We start from the raw sequence: 16395 nt of genomic DNA, 5'->3' as shown, positions 1-16395 counted from the left end.
CTGTTTATGTTGATGTTGTTTTCCTTGAGACAGGGTCTCACTAAGTTGCTCAGGCTTCTCCAAGTTGCCGAGACTGGCTTTGAACTTATGATCCTCCTGCCTCAGCCTCCTGAGCTGTTGGGATTGCAGGTGTGCTCTACTGCATCTGGCAAGAGTGACGAAAAGGTTTTGAAAGTAGAGGTGTTGGTTTCACAGCATTGTGAATGTACTAAATGCCGCTAGATTGTTCACTTTAAAGTGTTAATTTTATTTTATGTCAGTCACTTCATTTAAAAAAAATGGACTCAGCTGTAAAAGTCATGTTCTCGGCAGAATTAAAAATTCGCTGTGACACCGGGTGCAGTGACTGAGTGCCCCTGATTTCAATTCTCAGTACTCTCTGCCCCCCCCCAACAAAATGCCGTGATGATTGATGTTTTCATTTTTTTGTTCAGTTTGTAAATTGGATTTTTTTTTTTTTTTTTTTTTTTTTTTTTTTTTTTTGAGACAGGGTCCTCCTAAGATAGCTAGGGCCTCAGTAAGTTGCTGAAGCTGTCTTTGAACTTAATGATTCTCCTCCCTTACCCTCCCAAGTTGCTGGGATTAAAATAAGTTTCTCTTGTTGCCTCAGTGTAGGACTACTAATTTTTTCCCAAAGAAGGGTATAATTTTTAACAGTCATTTAACATTCTGTTTCATTAATACTATTCTCTTGCACATTTAGGTTATTTCTTTATTTCAAAGTAAATTTCTTGGTTTAAAAATCATGACTGATGGGCATCCTTGCTTAGAACAGTTTTACATTCGAGTTCTAAAATTAACAATGCCCTAATAATTTTTATTTGTTATAAGGGTTTTGTGATCATATTTAGAAGCTGTTCTTTCATTACACTATCAAAGAATAATTAATCTTGAGGAAAAATCTTATTTTCCTGCATATTCTTCAGCATGCTAGACAAATGCTTACTCTACCTCTGAGCTCTCAGTCCCCTGTAGAAAAATCATACAGCAAGACTTAATCCAGTTATCTACCTCTAGATTTATAGGTGCGATACTTGGTATAATCTGAATATTACAGTAAAAAATATAGAGATCCAGTGCATTATTGATGTCTTCAATAGCACATTGGAAAATAGGAATCCACCTGTATAGAAGGATGCAGCAGTGGATCTGCCTAAAGGGTGTCAAAAAACCTACTTTGTGGAGCTAATTTTAAGTGTCTTCAAGAAGCAGGTGTACTTCAGATGAGCACTCTTCTGACATTCCTGCTTCTTTAATCTGTGCCTAAAATACTTCATTGGGCTTCTAGGAAATACTCATTAAAATTTTGGTAAATTTTTTTCATAAAGTTTTCAACAAACAGCACTGGGACAACTGCAAATCACATAGACAGTGAATCTGGATTCCTTTCATTACCACATACAAAAATTGATTCAGGGCTAGGATTGTGGGTCAGTGATAGAGTACGTGCCTAGCATGTATGAGGCACTGGATTCAATCCTCAGCACCACATAAAAATAAGATAGTTATTGTCCATCTAGCTAACTAACTAAATAAAAAATCGATTCAGTGGCTCATAGACCGAAATGTAAAAGTTAAAGGTGTAAAGTCTTTGTTTCTTATTAAAATCTTTAATTTTACAGACACATTTTGATTCATTGTACACAAATGGGGTACAACTTTTCATTTCTATGGTTGTACATTGTAGATTCACACCGTTCATGTAGTCATACATATATATAGGGTAATACTGTCTGTTTTATTCTACTGTTTTTCCATCCCCACCCCCTCCCACCCCTTTTTCCTCTACACCATCCAAAGTTCTTTCATTCTTCTCTTCCCATCACCACCACCCCCCCACCTCCCCACCCCCACACTTACCAGAGAAAACATATGGCCTTTGGTTTTTTGGGCTTGGCCTGTTTCACTTAGCATATTTTCCAACTTCATCCATTTACCAGCAAATGCCATAATTTTATTCTTTTCTTTATGGCTGAGTAATATTCCATTGTGTATATATACCACAGTTTCTTTATCCATTCAAAGTTGAAGGACATCCAGGTTGGTTCCACAATCTAGCTATTGTGAATTGAGCTGCTGTGAACATTGACGTGGCTGCATCACTGTAGTATGTTGATTTTAAGTCCTTGGGTATAAACCGAGGAGTGGGATAAAGCTCTAAAATCTTACATAGGAGTAGCTTCTTATGAACTTGGGTTAGACAAAATCTTTGATATGATACAGAAAGTACAACATAAGTCAGACATTATCAAAATTAAAAATGAGTGCTGCAGTACTGGGGATGTTGCTTAGTGGTTGAGCACTGGGTTTGTTCCCTAGCACCTCAGGGAAAAAAAGAAGAAAAAGTATGCTTCAAAGGACATTAACCAAAAAGCGAAAGAATAAGCAGTAGAAGGCAAGACAAGTATTTGCAAATAATTTCTCTGGTGTTTGGAGTATAAAAATTCAGAACAAAAATAATTTTAACAAAGGATAAACACATCGAAAGATGCTGAACATTATTTGCTGTCAGTGAAATAGAAATCAAAACCAAAGTGAATCTGGGCAAGGTGGCCAAAACCTGTAATCTGAGCTACTAATAAGGCTGAAGCATGAAGATTGTGTTTGAGGCCAGCCTGGGCAATTTAGTGAAACCCTGTCTCAAAAATAAAGCACCATGGATGTAGCTTAGTGGTAGATTGCCTTGTTTTTAATTCCCAGTACCAGGGAAAAACAAACACAAAAAGATACACAGTTAGTACCACTTTAGATCCTTGGGATGACTAAAGTTTAACTTAAATTTTGGCGATGATGTGGAGAGATTGAAACCCTAAACATGCTATGTGAGAATGTAAAATGGGTACAGATGCTTTGAGAAATGGGTCAACAGTTCTTCAAGAGGTTGAACAGAGTTCTAATCATGTATACCCAAGAAAAATATAAGTTCATACAAAAATGTGTAAGTGAATTTTCTTAAGAGTATTACTTGCCAAAAAGTAGAAACAAGCTAAGTATGGTGGTTCATGCCTGTAATCCCAGCAATTTGTAAGATGAGCAGGAGGATGGTAAATTCAAAGCCAACCTCAGTAATGTGGCAAGACCCTTTATCAAAATAAAAAATAAAAGGAACTGCTGGGGATGTGGCTAGTGCACACTCCTATGTTCAATCCCTGGTGCCCCCCGCCCCATCCCCCCCCCCCAAAAAAAAAAAAAAAAACTCAAATGTCTATCAATGACTACATAAAATGTAGTATTTCCATATGATAGAATAGTTAACAATAAAAAGAATATGGTTTTGATACATACTGGAGCATGACTGAACTTTGAAAACATGCTAAGTGAAAGTCCACCTTCTAAAGTATCATTGTATTTTTATGAAATGTTCAGAATAGGCAAATCTTTAAAGATATTAGGCAGTTTAGTGGATGCTTAAGTGTAAATGAGTAGTAGCTATGGGTACAGGATTTCTTTTGGGAGTGGGGAGTTGAAATTACTAAAATTAACTGGTAATGATTGTATAATTCTTTGAACATACCAAAACTCTGAATTGTGAATTTTAATTGGGTTAATTATATGAGTCATATATCAGAGGTGTTACATTAAATGGTAGGCCTTTTGCTTTGTAGTGATTCTGTATTTCCTTAATGGAATACACTTTTTAAAACTTTTCATTCTTTAAATAAAAAAGTATTTAAATTGATATGTACATTGAATGAGCTAACTTCCTATTCACCTTCAAAAACTTTTAGAATCCAAGAAATATACCTCCTAAAGAATTATTTTGCAACACTCTAAACATGACAGTTCAACATTGTGTCAAATAAATGATTTTTATTGGTGATGTTAGCCTTAGTCTTTAAAAAATGTTGCCTTGACCCAGGGGTAAATCTTATGCTTATTATGCAAGAGGCCCTGGAGTTCAGACTCCAGCATTGCAATAAGCAAAAAAAAAAAAAAAGAAAGAAAAATTTTCAGAATTATGAGACTGTTATGAAGTAGTTCCAATAAAAACTCATGTGCTAAGTCAAAAAACCAACTCTTGGCCTGCAAATACTCTGGAGATCTGCACCAATGGCAAACAGTTCTTTGCCAAAAGACAAAATTATGGCTATTTTACCATTTTATTTATAGATCAGATTGGCTTTTATTAGCAAATTTAGATTGGGGCAGATCCCATTCTACAAAATAGAATAAGAGCTCCCAACTAGGCAGTAGCAGAACAGTGGGTTTGTAAGGTGGGAACAAAGAAACAACAGATAAAAATGATTAGCCTCTTGTAACTTCAAGTTTCTTTTTTATAAGGGTTAAAGCAGGAGGGGACTTGCATGTTATGCTTTCTAAAACTTGCTTGCTTGGGAATTTGGCTATTAACTCTCTGGGAAGGTCAGATAAACAACTTGGTTTTGCCTTGATGGCATAAAATTTCATCAAGAGTGACTGCATTTTGTTTCAGTTTGTTCGGGCCTAGTGCAGGCCCAGTTCAAACCAGTGACCTTATACATTTAAATCCGTAAAGAGATGTGATTTCCCCTCAAAACCAGTTTGTTTGGTGGGATATAAAAGGTAGTTGAATTTAAGGAAGAAAGTAGGGGTGGGGCTTTGGAGACTTAATTTTAGCTAAAAATACCTAAGAAGGGTGGTTTATTTTAATGATACACATGAATTAAAATCAGAAAGCTACCAGGAAAGCAGGGTACTCACTCTACTGTGTCTTTTACCCAAGGTCTTAGGGTTTTTTGTTGGTGGTATCTCCTCATATTTGCATAGTTCTGCATTTCTAATCTGTCTTTATTCAGTTTCTCCATAATCTTGATTATACCTGCCTTTTAATTGGCATTTCCACAACCTTTAGTGATAATGCCTGCCGTTTCTCTTCCAAATACGATACTTTATGCAGTTCTGTATATGAAGTACTCAGTTTTTATGTAATCAAAAGAAACAACTAGTAAATTTCATTTAGAAAACAAACCCCAGCCCTGAAAGCAGAACTCTTTTTCAAACATGCAGGCCACTCTACTTTGTAAACTTTGTTAATAAATATAAAATGATATCATTTTTTTCAGTATCTAGATAGATACTGTATGTACAAAAACTATAGATAAATGCTACTCTTTGGGGTTTTTCTTGCTGTTATGAGCAAGATTAATAGAACTTCAGGACTAAAATACACATTGTGACCAACTATTCCAAATCTTTCTTTCTTTTTTATGATCAGAAGTGTAAGTTTGGCAAAATTCAGGGAAAATATGCCTAGCAGGAGACTGCAGCTGGGTAGGGGTTGGTGTTAGCAGCAGTTTGTCAGGCTGTAAGGAGAAAAATCATAAGGGCTGGCTCTTATTTCTTGCTGGATGAAAAGATACAGCTTTTGGTGACAAGCTGCATTCCTTAGCAGTGACTTTATTTTTCCTTCACCACAAACCAGACTTGTACTATTTCCAGTCTCAGCACATTATTTAGGCAATTCCCCACTGCATTGTTTTTTTTTCTGGAATTGTATCATATTCCCTAAGTTGAATCCAACATTTAATGGAGTGCTTTTCAGATGGACACACGTTTACTTTTCATCTGTTTTTGTCTTAAGATTGGGGCCCAGTATGTCCTTGAGAACACTCTTCATTTTGTAAATGATACATTATATATTAACAAACAACTAGAATGCTTCAGAGATGTTTCTCATAGGGTAGAACCTGCTTTGTTATTTTGTTATTTTGTTATTTTGTATCCTCGTGTGTCTGAACCTGTCCTTTCCCTTTGTCTTCTTGTGTCTTCATTTATATTCTGTCCTCTTCATGTTGCTGCATTTTTCCTTAGTGCACATTATTCCTTTTATTATATATATATATATAATATGTTTAGTTATCAGTGGATCTTTTATTTTATTTATATGCGGTGCTGAGGATTGAACCCCTGGCCTCACACATGTCAGGCAAGTGCTTTACCACTGAGCCAGAACCCCAGCCCAAGTTATTCCTTTTCTGTAAGGTAAATGTGTTTTTTGAATTCACTTGGAATTTTAATTTTTTATTTTTTACATGTAGGCTTATGTGGAGAACTAAAGAAAGCATTAAGGAGAATATTGTTTAAATTTATTGGAAATATATTTGCTTTTCCAACTGAATTCCACCTGTCTCAAGATTTAGACTCCAAGGGCAAGCATTTATATGTATCCTATCACTGAGGACATGATAGTTAAGACTATAAGATACTTTAGTAGATGATGGATAAAGGGAAGGAAGTCAGAGGAATCAGGAAGAATGAGGTATCTACTTTGGATGATTAGGGATATCATTATAGGACAGCCCAAACGAAGAACCCCTATCATATGGTAAGTAAGTGCTTTACTTACTTATAGTATTCTTTAAAAATAGATCTTGTTTTGCTGATGAAGAACCTTAAGGTAAAGAGATTTGTTTTATTTTTGCACTAGGATTGAACCCAGGGGCTCTTTACGACTGACCTACATCCCCAAACCCTACCCCATCCCGTTTTTCTTTTTTTTTTTTTTTTTAATTTCGAGACAGCATCATACCAAGTTGCTTAGGGTCTGGCTGAGTTACTGAGGATGGCCACAAACTCACAATTCTTCTGCCTCACCTCCTGAGTCACTGGGATATCAGGGTTATACCACTGCACCTGGTTCATGCCTGAAGTTGCATACTTGTTAACATGCCAGTGTTGAAATTGCATGAAATGTCTTTATTTCCAAAGCTCTTCTCTGCTATTATCGTAGATAGATAGTATAGAAATTTTGAGTTTAAGAAGGATGTGGAAGTATAGAGAGGTGTAGTTTGGTTTTGAATGTATTGAAGTTCTTGTGGGATAGAGAGGTAGAAATTTGAAAGATACAGCAAGCCAGGTGTTGTCACTTAGAGAAGCCATGTTGTAATTCATATCAAGTTTCCTATTTTGTTTCATTGTGGCTTAATTCAAATTATTAATTTTTCATATCATTTCATGGCAGTTTTTTTTAAAGTTATGATGACATGACATAGCTGACACAAGTGATTTGATATAGATCATTCAGCTATCCAGTAATGTTTTAGCCAACTGTGTGCCAGGTACTGTGCATTGATAAGCAGACACAGACAGAGGTGGGCAAGGTAGCACATAGGATCACCAAATTTGAGGCCAATCTCAGCAATTTAACAAGATCCTGTCTTAATGATTGATTATCAGTGGCAGTCAGAACAGGGTATGTAACTCAGTGGTATAGAGTGCCCCTCCTCTCCCTTTCTAGTCTAAAATACCTCACCCCAGCCCACCCCAGCCCACACTTGCCTATTGTGAATTAGCATCTGAATATCAAAAAACATTCAGCCTTTGGTTCCTTGGGTTTGATTTATTTCACTTAGCATAATATTCTCCAGTTCCATCCATTTACCTGCAAATGCCATAATTTTGTGCTTCTTTAAAGCTGAGTAATATTCCATCATGCATATATACCACAGTTTCTTTATCTATTCATCTATTGAAGGGCATCTGGGTTGGTTCCATAGTTTAGCTATTGTGAATTGGGCTGCTATAAACATTGATGTGGCTTTGTCACTGTAGTGTGCTGATTTTAAGTCCTTGGGTATAAACATAGGAATGGGATGACTGGATCAAATGGTGGCTCCATTCTGTATTTTCTGAGGAATCTGCATACTGCTTTCCATATTGGTTCCACCAATTTACAGTCCTACCAGCAGTGTATAAGTGTACCTTTTCCCCCACATCCTCACCAGCATTTTTTGTTGCTTATATTCTTGATGATTGCCATTCTGACGAGACTGTGGTTCTTTAAAGGATCTTGGAGAAGGCCAGTGGGACTAAAAAGCAATGTTTTGAATGCATGATTAAAAAATTGCTCTAACATGTGGATAGAGAACAAATTGAGGTTTTGCTAACTAATACTGCACACTAGGGAAGAAATGAGAGCTTAGAGTCGGGTGTTGAAATAGACATTGTCCTTTTGTGTAGAAAATAAATTGACCCCAACTTGATGATATATTGAATATGAGAGGGTGAGGGAGAAGGAGGAAGTGTCAAGGATGTCTTTATCTCATAGATTTAGAAAGATAGGGTCATGCCATTCACTGAGATAGAGAAACCTAAAAGAGGAACAGAGTTTTGAAGGGGAATTTGATTATGGATATGTTTGAATTTGATATACTTTTGAGATACATTGGAACTGTCAAGTAGAACCTAGAGTTTAAAAGGAGATCTAGATTAGAAAGGTAAATTTATGAATTATACCTATTTAATTTCAACTGTCAACAAGGCCATAGTGTTAGGTGAAGAATATGACAAGTGGAAAAAAAAAATACACATGATCTTATTTAACACTCCCACCCCTTCAAGATAGGCTGATGGTTAATCCATTAGCTATCTCTTCTTGAAAGTGCTTTTTCCTTACACTAAATAATAAATGTTCAAAATATTAGTCCTTTTAAATGAACTTTGAGAAAAGTTGATGCTGGATCACCACTATTATCAAATTCAAAGGATAAGGGAGCTCGGGATGTAGCTCAGTGATAGCGCGCTTGCCTAATATGTTCGAGCCCCAGCACTGCAAAAAAAAAAAGAATTCAAAGCATACTGAGATTTTGTTTGTTTTCAAGGGAGTATTTCTAATACTATGAAATTTGAAGAACATGGGCATCAGTGCAGGCACCATTGCCATCACTCTAAACATTATTTTTATCATCAGCTCTATACTTAGGCACTAGAGCATATTCTAATCAAAAGTTTTAATTTTTTTCTTTGTTTTTACCTGTCAGTGAAATAACAGTAGCAGTGGAAATGAAGTAGGAGCAAACCATAACCATTGGCATTGGAAGTCCTTAAGACAACGTTCAGGCTTGATGATAAGAATTAATACTCAGCATCTAATTATACTCACAGCTTTATGATAGCAAAAGAATACAAAGCAAAATCAGTAAAGAGGAAAGGTGTGTAGGGGGCGAAGACCAAAGGAAACCAAGCATAGCTCCCAAAGTCCTCCCTACTGGAGTCACACAGAACACTTAAATTCCTCCAACATGTGACAGCACTTATGAAGGGTTGTCTACTATGGAAGCTCATTGGTGGCTCATACCCAGTGAATTAAAATACACACCTATGACTAGCACATACCAAATTCCAGACTTAGAAGTAAAGGAGGTTTTCAGCATAAATCATAGCTTACATAAAGAATTCAGACCCAGTGAACCATCAGCTATGGAATGATGAGAACCATCCCTCCAATCCAAATCTTTATTTTTTGAGCTAATGAGGATTGACCCCAGCGCCTCACATATGGTAGGCTAGAGCATCCCCAATACTTTTTTTTTTTTTTTTTTTTTTTTTTTTATTTTGAGATGAGGTCTCATTTAATTTGACCCAGCTGGCCTCAGCCTCCTTGGTAGCTGGGGTTACATGTGTGTACCTCCACACCTGGCTTCAGTGTATTTTTTCAAAGTTATGTAAATGGACAAAATCAAGTATGTTATAAAAGAAATTACAACTCACACGGAAAGTTGAATTCTGACTCAGCGTTATTGGTAATTGATTGTAGGCAAACTTGGGCGTATGAAGTGAGAGAGTTGGTCTTAGATAATTTTTAAAACCCCCTTTAATAGTTTTACTTTCCCTCTAGTGCAGAGCAAAAGACAGTCTTAAAATGCTCTATGCTCACAGCAGAGCTGTAATAATAGCAGCTAATATTTATTGACTGAACTTTTATGTATTTGTCACAGGTATGGCAGTATACACCTATAATCCTAGTGACTCAGGAGGCTGAGGCAGGAGGATCACAAGTGTGAGGTCAGCCTTACCAATTTACCAAGACCCTGTCTCAAAATAAACTAGTAAACACAGGAAACGTAGCTCAGTGGTAAAGTAATTCTGGATTGAATTCCCAGTACCAAAGCAAAACAACACCACATCATTGGATTCTTATAGTGATCCTAATATTTTAAGGATGGAGAAACTTGAGTTTTATAGACATTAAATAACTTAGTTATATAACACATAAGTGACAGAATAGAGACAATCTTTGACTCTACACCATGGAATTTTTCTGCATCAATAGTTTGCCTACTAAGTATAAAACTTTGAAGAGGTAATTAAGAGAAAGGTGACCCACACCATATTTATGATGATTAATATCTAAAGGTGAGGTAAGAAATGGGAAGACAGAAGAAAGCTTTTTTTTTTTTCCTTGAGAAAAATGCCCACAAAACTCTGGAATGCAGGAAATGATCATGAAACAATAAAAGTAAAACATACATTCCATGAGCAACCGCTACTGAGGTACATCCTTAGCCCATGCCCTTGCCTACAAAAATAGCATGATGCAAGTGGGTGTGACAGTGCAAGCCAGTAATCCCATCAACTGAGGAAGGAGCATTGCAAGCTTGAGGCCACCTGAGCAAGTTACTGTCTCAAAATAAACAATAGTTCTGGGGATATAGCTCAGTAGTAGAAGCACCCCTGGGTTTAATCCCCAGTAACAAACACACACACACACACACACACACACACACACAGTAACGTGAAGCAGGCAACATATGAGTGCAAGGAAAACTGGTAAGAAATTATGTAATTCCTAGCTGACTGCACCACTAATCCAGCCCCTAGCACCTGATCCTCTGTAAATATTAAAATACCACATCAAAGAACTGCTGTTTTCCTTCTGGAGGTGGCCCTCATTTTTCCTTGAATGTATGTTCCTTGCTTTACTCCAAAAGCTTCTCACTCAAGATGGTTTATATTCTCCTTTGACTTTTCAAATGACCAGCAGTCTCCCTTGAATGCATATTACCTTATTCTAAAAGATCTCTCTCTTGAGAGAGCCCATGTTTGCCCTTAAATGTTTCTCTACTTTCCTGAATATGTGTCTCTGTCTGGTGTGTACTGCAATTCTTTTCAGTCACTTATGACAAGGACCCCACTTGTCGTGAATTGAGGTCCCCCTTTCTAAGAACTCCTCTGGTCTGACAAGGTTCATGTTACTCTTTTTGATTGTACAGACTGTCCAAAAGCACAGTGAATTTTATAGATTTTATTGCAATAATACACAGTCTTTGAAATAGTAGATGCATTTTAACATTATTTTCTCTGTGGAAAGGAAAAAAAAAAGTAAGTGTATGATGGCCAATTCTGATATACATGTCGTTACACTAAGACCACAACTTCATTGCAGCCTACAGAATGTGAATTTAACTGAGTACAGTTCCACTGCTTGATTACATGGCAGGTCTATATTTATATTATCTATTGGTATATCAGAAATGAATATATCTGGATATAATCATCTTTATGGGGAAATACTTAATTTCATGCTAGTTTTTCAGTGAGGCTTATGTTTGTATCATTTAAAACTAGGTCTGATATCTAATTTTTTGAAATTTTTTGAATTTTTTGATATGTTTTAGTCTAGAAGCTAAAAGTTAAGGCAGAGTGAAATGCAATCATATTCTACACATTTACCAGATTTCACTTCTCTGGGTCCCCACCCCCATCAGAGCAAACAAAAACAAAACAGAACCAACTGTCAGAAAAAATGGTCTTTAATCCTTGTTTAATTCCATTTTTAATATTTAGGAACAAGTTCCAGTTCCAGTTTATCATCCAACACCTAGCCAGACTCGGCTAGCAACTCAGCTGACTGAAGAGGAACAAATTAGGATAGCTCAGAGAATAGGCCTTATACAGCATCTGCCTAAAGGAGTTTATGACCCTGGAAGAGATGGATCAGAAAAAAAGATCCGGGAGTAAGTTTTAATTATTAAATACATTTCAGAGGTCTATTTTCAGAGATTAACTTTTGGAAAATTTGCTTTTTCTCATTTACTTTGGAAGTTTGTGATATTTATTATTTTAGAACACCTCAGTTTGTGCAGGAAAATGTTTCTAAGTAACAATAAGGAAGAATTTTTGTATATAAATAGCTAAGAGATGAGGTGTGGATTCTGACCATTATATATGTCTATTTTAATGACAATTGATGGTACTTAAAACCATTCACCTATATGAAAATGAACTAGGACTGACATTGCTGGTGGCCTCTCAACTGGTTTTTGGAAAGTAGTTTGGCTGTATTTCAAGGACTGTTACCTCTGTTATCCACCCTTTGAGACAGTATTCCTAGAATCTGTCCCAAAATGTGTACCTCATTCACCCCATGCCAGACTTTATGCAAGTATTCACTGCAGTCTTATGTAGGGGGAACAAAAATAAAAAACTGCCTGTTTGTTCAAGAGTAGAGGTATATTTAAGTAAATTGAAATACAGGAATGCATCAATAGGCTATGAAGTCATTGAAATTGTTGAGGCTTTTTAGTGATATGAGAGAAATGTATGTCTTGTGAAATAATTCGTTTTGCCTGATGAGTTGTAGCTAAAGTTTTGCTTATTGGGAATTTTTAGCCCCAGGGCTCATCATTATCTTTGAGAATCTTTTAATGAGGACATTCATTCTCCTTTTAAAACTCACCAACACAGACATAATCTAATTTACTGTGTTAATGTTTGACTGAGCTATAGCATCATTTAGTTCTAGTACTTAGAATATAGTCTGTTGAGAAACTAACTTCTAAATTGCCGTAGAATTGGCTTATTCTCTTGAACCCTCAGAGAAGTGCAGTGAATTCACAACCGGGTTAATGAGGGTTTACAACACCAGCCCAGTAAGTAGAATGAAATCAATTGTTCTGTTTTTACATGTAGTTATTAAAAATGCAAATTATATTACTCCAGGATTATACCAAAAACTCAGTGCAAGAAAACAGTTGATCTGACTGCTTTCCTTCTTAGTGTCACATTCTCTTACAAGTGTATCTTGTAATATGAAGCTCTTTTACAAGGACAGAAATGAACTTGATTCTTAATGTGTGTGACCATTTCTCTTTGCTCTGCTGCTTGTGGTGAAGCCCATCAAATTCCCAGGAGATTAAAATAAGAGTATATGGATGTATCAACACTTAGGGGAAAAATTCAGTTTGCATGCTTTGGTAATGATTAGGTAACAGGCAAACCATTCTAATGTGTTGTTTGGACTAAAATTGTCTTTGTCATGGAATTTTAAAGAGTGTTCTGAATAGGCACTTACCTAAAAAGTGATTTCTCTCTCTCACATCCACAGGTGTGTGATCTGTATGATGGACTTTGTTTATGGGGACCCAATTCGATTTCTGCCGTGCATGCACATCTATCACCTGGACTGTATAGATGACTGGTTGATGAGATCCTTCACGTGCCCCTCCTGCATGGAGCCAGTTGATGCAGCACTGCTTTCATCCTATGAGACTAATTGAGCCAGGGTCTCTCGTCTGACTTCAAGTGAACCATCATTTTTGGTGGTTTTGATCTTTCGTCACTGAGCCCAAAGAACCAGGGATTAGGAATTAAGATCATGCACAAAAGTTTCCTAAAAATTCCTGGATGGCTGCAGATGTTGAGGAAAGTATGTGATATTTTAGAAACTTAGGGGGGAAAAAGTAGGATGGTATTTTTATGTAAAGCCTTGACCCAGTGTTTAAAAATATAATTGTATTTAGATCTTGTTATTGCTCCAGTACATAGGAATTGTGTAAAGTGTTAAAGCAGCTGTATATGTTTAAATTGTGTGTGTTGAAGATTAGGAAAAAGATAGTGGTTATTTTTCCTAAATGAAATAACTTTCTTCTCTCCACCAAATTCTTTTCTGAAGTTACTGGCATTTGGGTCAAGGTTTTATTAAAAGCTACATTTTATAACACTGGCACAAAAAAAAAGTAGTTTTAAGCTTGTTTGCACAGTTCTTTTTTTCCATTGGAAATGGAATTCATTGCCTTAGGTCTTTTTAAATAGTGTATTATCGTTGGGGCTGGCTCTATGCTTGAAAACCAGTTTATTTATAACCTGTTGTAAGTGCTATATTCTGTTTGCAGTTAGGAAATGCAGAATTTTAAGTGATCTCCTAGCTTGTAAGCAAACTGAGATGCACTATCCCTTTTCTATAAAAATTGAGTTAAATGTGTCAATAAATCAACTCAGCAGAGTGGGTTTAATATTACCCTTTCCTATGGGTTTTATCTAATTCTTTTGGTTGTTAATGTGATAAATGAAAGTCAAGGTAAATTTTAAATATTAAGATTTCTGATTTATTGAGCTTGAATTATGCCACCATGCTTATGTAAAAATGAAGGTGGCACCCCGGTGAAACTTAATGAGAAGTAGTTTCTCAGTTGTAATAATTTTTATTTCTCTTTCTTGTAATCTCCTTCCCTTTTGTCTTGAACCATAGCAAAAGGATACTGCATCTCTCATTACTGTAGTGATGAGGTAATTGAAATTATATAAATACATCTCAGTCTCTATTTCTTGGAAAGGTATCTGTTAAGTCCTGCTAGGTGATAAGACTAAGTAGGGAGAATAAAGGTAAATGTGCTTCATGTTTTGCACACAAATGCAGAATTTGTATAACCACATGACTTCATAGTTGTGATTTCAAAAAAGGAATTTCTCCTTTAATTTTTCTTGCAGTTAATGTAAGAATACTCTAAATCTCTAAGCTTCTGAAGTGTTAGAGGTAGAGATGGTCTAGTAAAGATGTAATAGTAATGTTTATCCATTTAGCATGTGTTTATTTTTCCTTATGTACTCAAGGTGATTTATCTGTTCAGCTCAGTGATATTACAGCTAAAAAACATTCATTAGCAAAAGGAGAAGCAGTCTCCACCTAACAAAGGAATCAGAAATGTTTCTTGTTTTTATTGAGTTGAATGTTTGACTCTTAACACTTTTCTACATACAAAAGTTCCTTAAAGATTCTTCATAATTGTATTATAGAAGAATTTAGTATGTCATAAGTACTTAATTTGACATTCAACTGTAGTAGCCATATGTTGTTTAATTTCCTTATGAGCACCATGATGGAAACACTCAAATGAATTTGAGAAAAATTGAAAGAAATTAGATTATTGGGTTTTGTTACAATGTTAATGTATCTTGCTTAAATTTCTGTTTGTTAATTTATATTCATCCAATTATATAAAGCAAATTTGGAGGAAACAGCTGAAGTGTGCAATATTTTCAGTGATAATTACTTTTTATTGTGTTTTCTACTTAATCATGATGTCTGTTATCTAGTCAAAACTTTTTTTCTAGATTGTCAAAATTGCTAAATGAATTTTTTTTTTAAATCAGTTTCCATATTGAAGTTAGTCTTTCTTTATAAAGCTTCTTTCACAGATGTTATTGAAAGAACCAGTATTGAACAGAATGATTTTGGGGGCACCTTGTATTCTTTGACTTTGTTCTCCACATACCATGTTACGATCCATCAATTTTGGCTCTTTCTGAGTTGTTAAATAAAGTTTGATACAGCTGTGAAGGGCTACAGTTAGAGTTGATTACATGAGAATATTTCCCAAGATACCTAATCCTTTAAAAAAAAAGGGGGGGGGGGTCCTGTATAAATTTGCTCACTTTTAATCTCTAGGTATATATACCTTTAGGAAGTATTTATCACTTGGCATTTAATATTATTTAATCAATCACATACTTTGAAGCGTTATAGCATTAACGTTTCTAAAGCCCAATATGGGAACTTGTTTAGATGTGGGGATTTAAGTCATGTGTGGTGGTGCATACCTATAATCCCAGTGACTTAGGACACTGAGGCATAAAGATGGCAAGTTCAAGCCCAGTCTCAGCAACTTAGTGAGACCCTGACTTAAAATTTAAGAAATGGGCTGGGGATATACAGCTCAGTGGTGAAGTATCTGAGTTCAGTCTGCCCCTGCCAAAGTCAATCTGAAATGGTATGAAGAGCCTAACCAGGAAAAAAGAAGAACCTTATCCTTTTAAATGCAAAACCCAACAGGTTACAATACTTCAGATATTTGGTAGTTTAGTTTACACAAACTTTTTAAAATTCTATGAATGTTCTTTATAGTATTAGAAGACTTACCCCCTAATATCAGTGTGTACTCTATGATATAAAACAGTATGATTGTACAGAATAGTGAGTACCAGCTTCTCTGCATAAAGAGCTCCTTCATAAGGAAAGCAGGCATTTTTTAAAAGGTATAATACTTGATATAGTAGTCAACAGCAGAGTTACGTGTGGTTCTGAGAGCAAAAGCAGTAAAACAGGAAGGAAAGTTTCTTAAATTAGAATTTAGAAATGTAGATAGTTATTTGCTCATCATCTAGTGTCCTGAAACTTGCCCCCCCACACCACATATTCAGTTATTAAATCTTCTGATAAATATGAAGAACTTTGAAATGTGACTTGTTAACAGCCTGAAAAGTTTCATCTAAAAAATAAGTAGGCTTGGATTCAGGATGCTTCCATCATGGTGGCACTAGTGTAAGAGTCATTCATTAGTCCTTCCTCAGTCTCAAGTCTTCAACTGACTGCATTCTATTAATTGTTAGGGAGGTTAACATTAATTCCTGTACTATCTT

The 16395-nt window shown here is 35.8% G+C and overlaps 1 protein-coding gene across 1 annotated transcript in view; it reads left to right on the top strand.

The window, feature by feature from the left end:
• Rnf11 (ring finger protein 11) overlaps positions 1-15320 on the top strand; it is a 35202-nt gene extending 19882 nt beyond the window's left edge. The window contains exons 2-3 of the mRNA XM_047566952.1: positions 11545-11714; positions 13085-15320. Of these exons, the coding sequence (XP_047422908.1) occupies positions 11545-11714; positions 13085-13256 (342 nt within the window). The 3' untranslated portion in view covers positions 13257-15320. The remainder of the gene's footprint in view (positions 1-11544; positions 11715-13084) is intronic.
• The last annotated feature ends 1075 nt before the right edge of the window (positions 15321-16395 follow it).

This window comes from Sciurus carolinensis, chromosome 1 (genome assembly GCF_902686445.1).
Source record: "Sciurus carolinensis chromosome 1, mSciCar1.2, whole genome shotgun sequence".
NCBI lineage: Eukaryota > Metazoa > Chordata > Mammalia > Rodentia > Sciuridae > Sciurus > Sciurus carolinensis.
The sequence above is the reverse complement of the archived record's forward strand: the minus strand, read 5'-3'. Positions and strand labels throughout refer to the sequence as shown.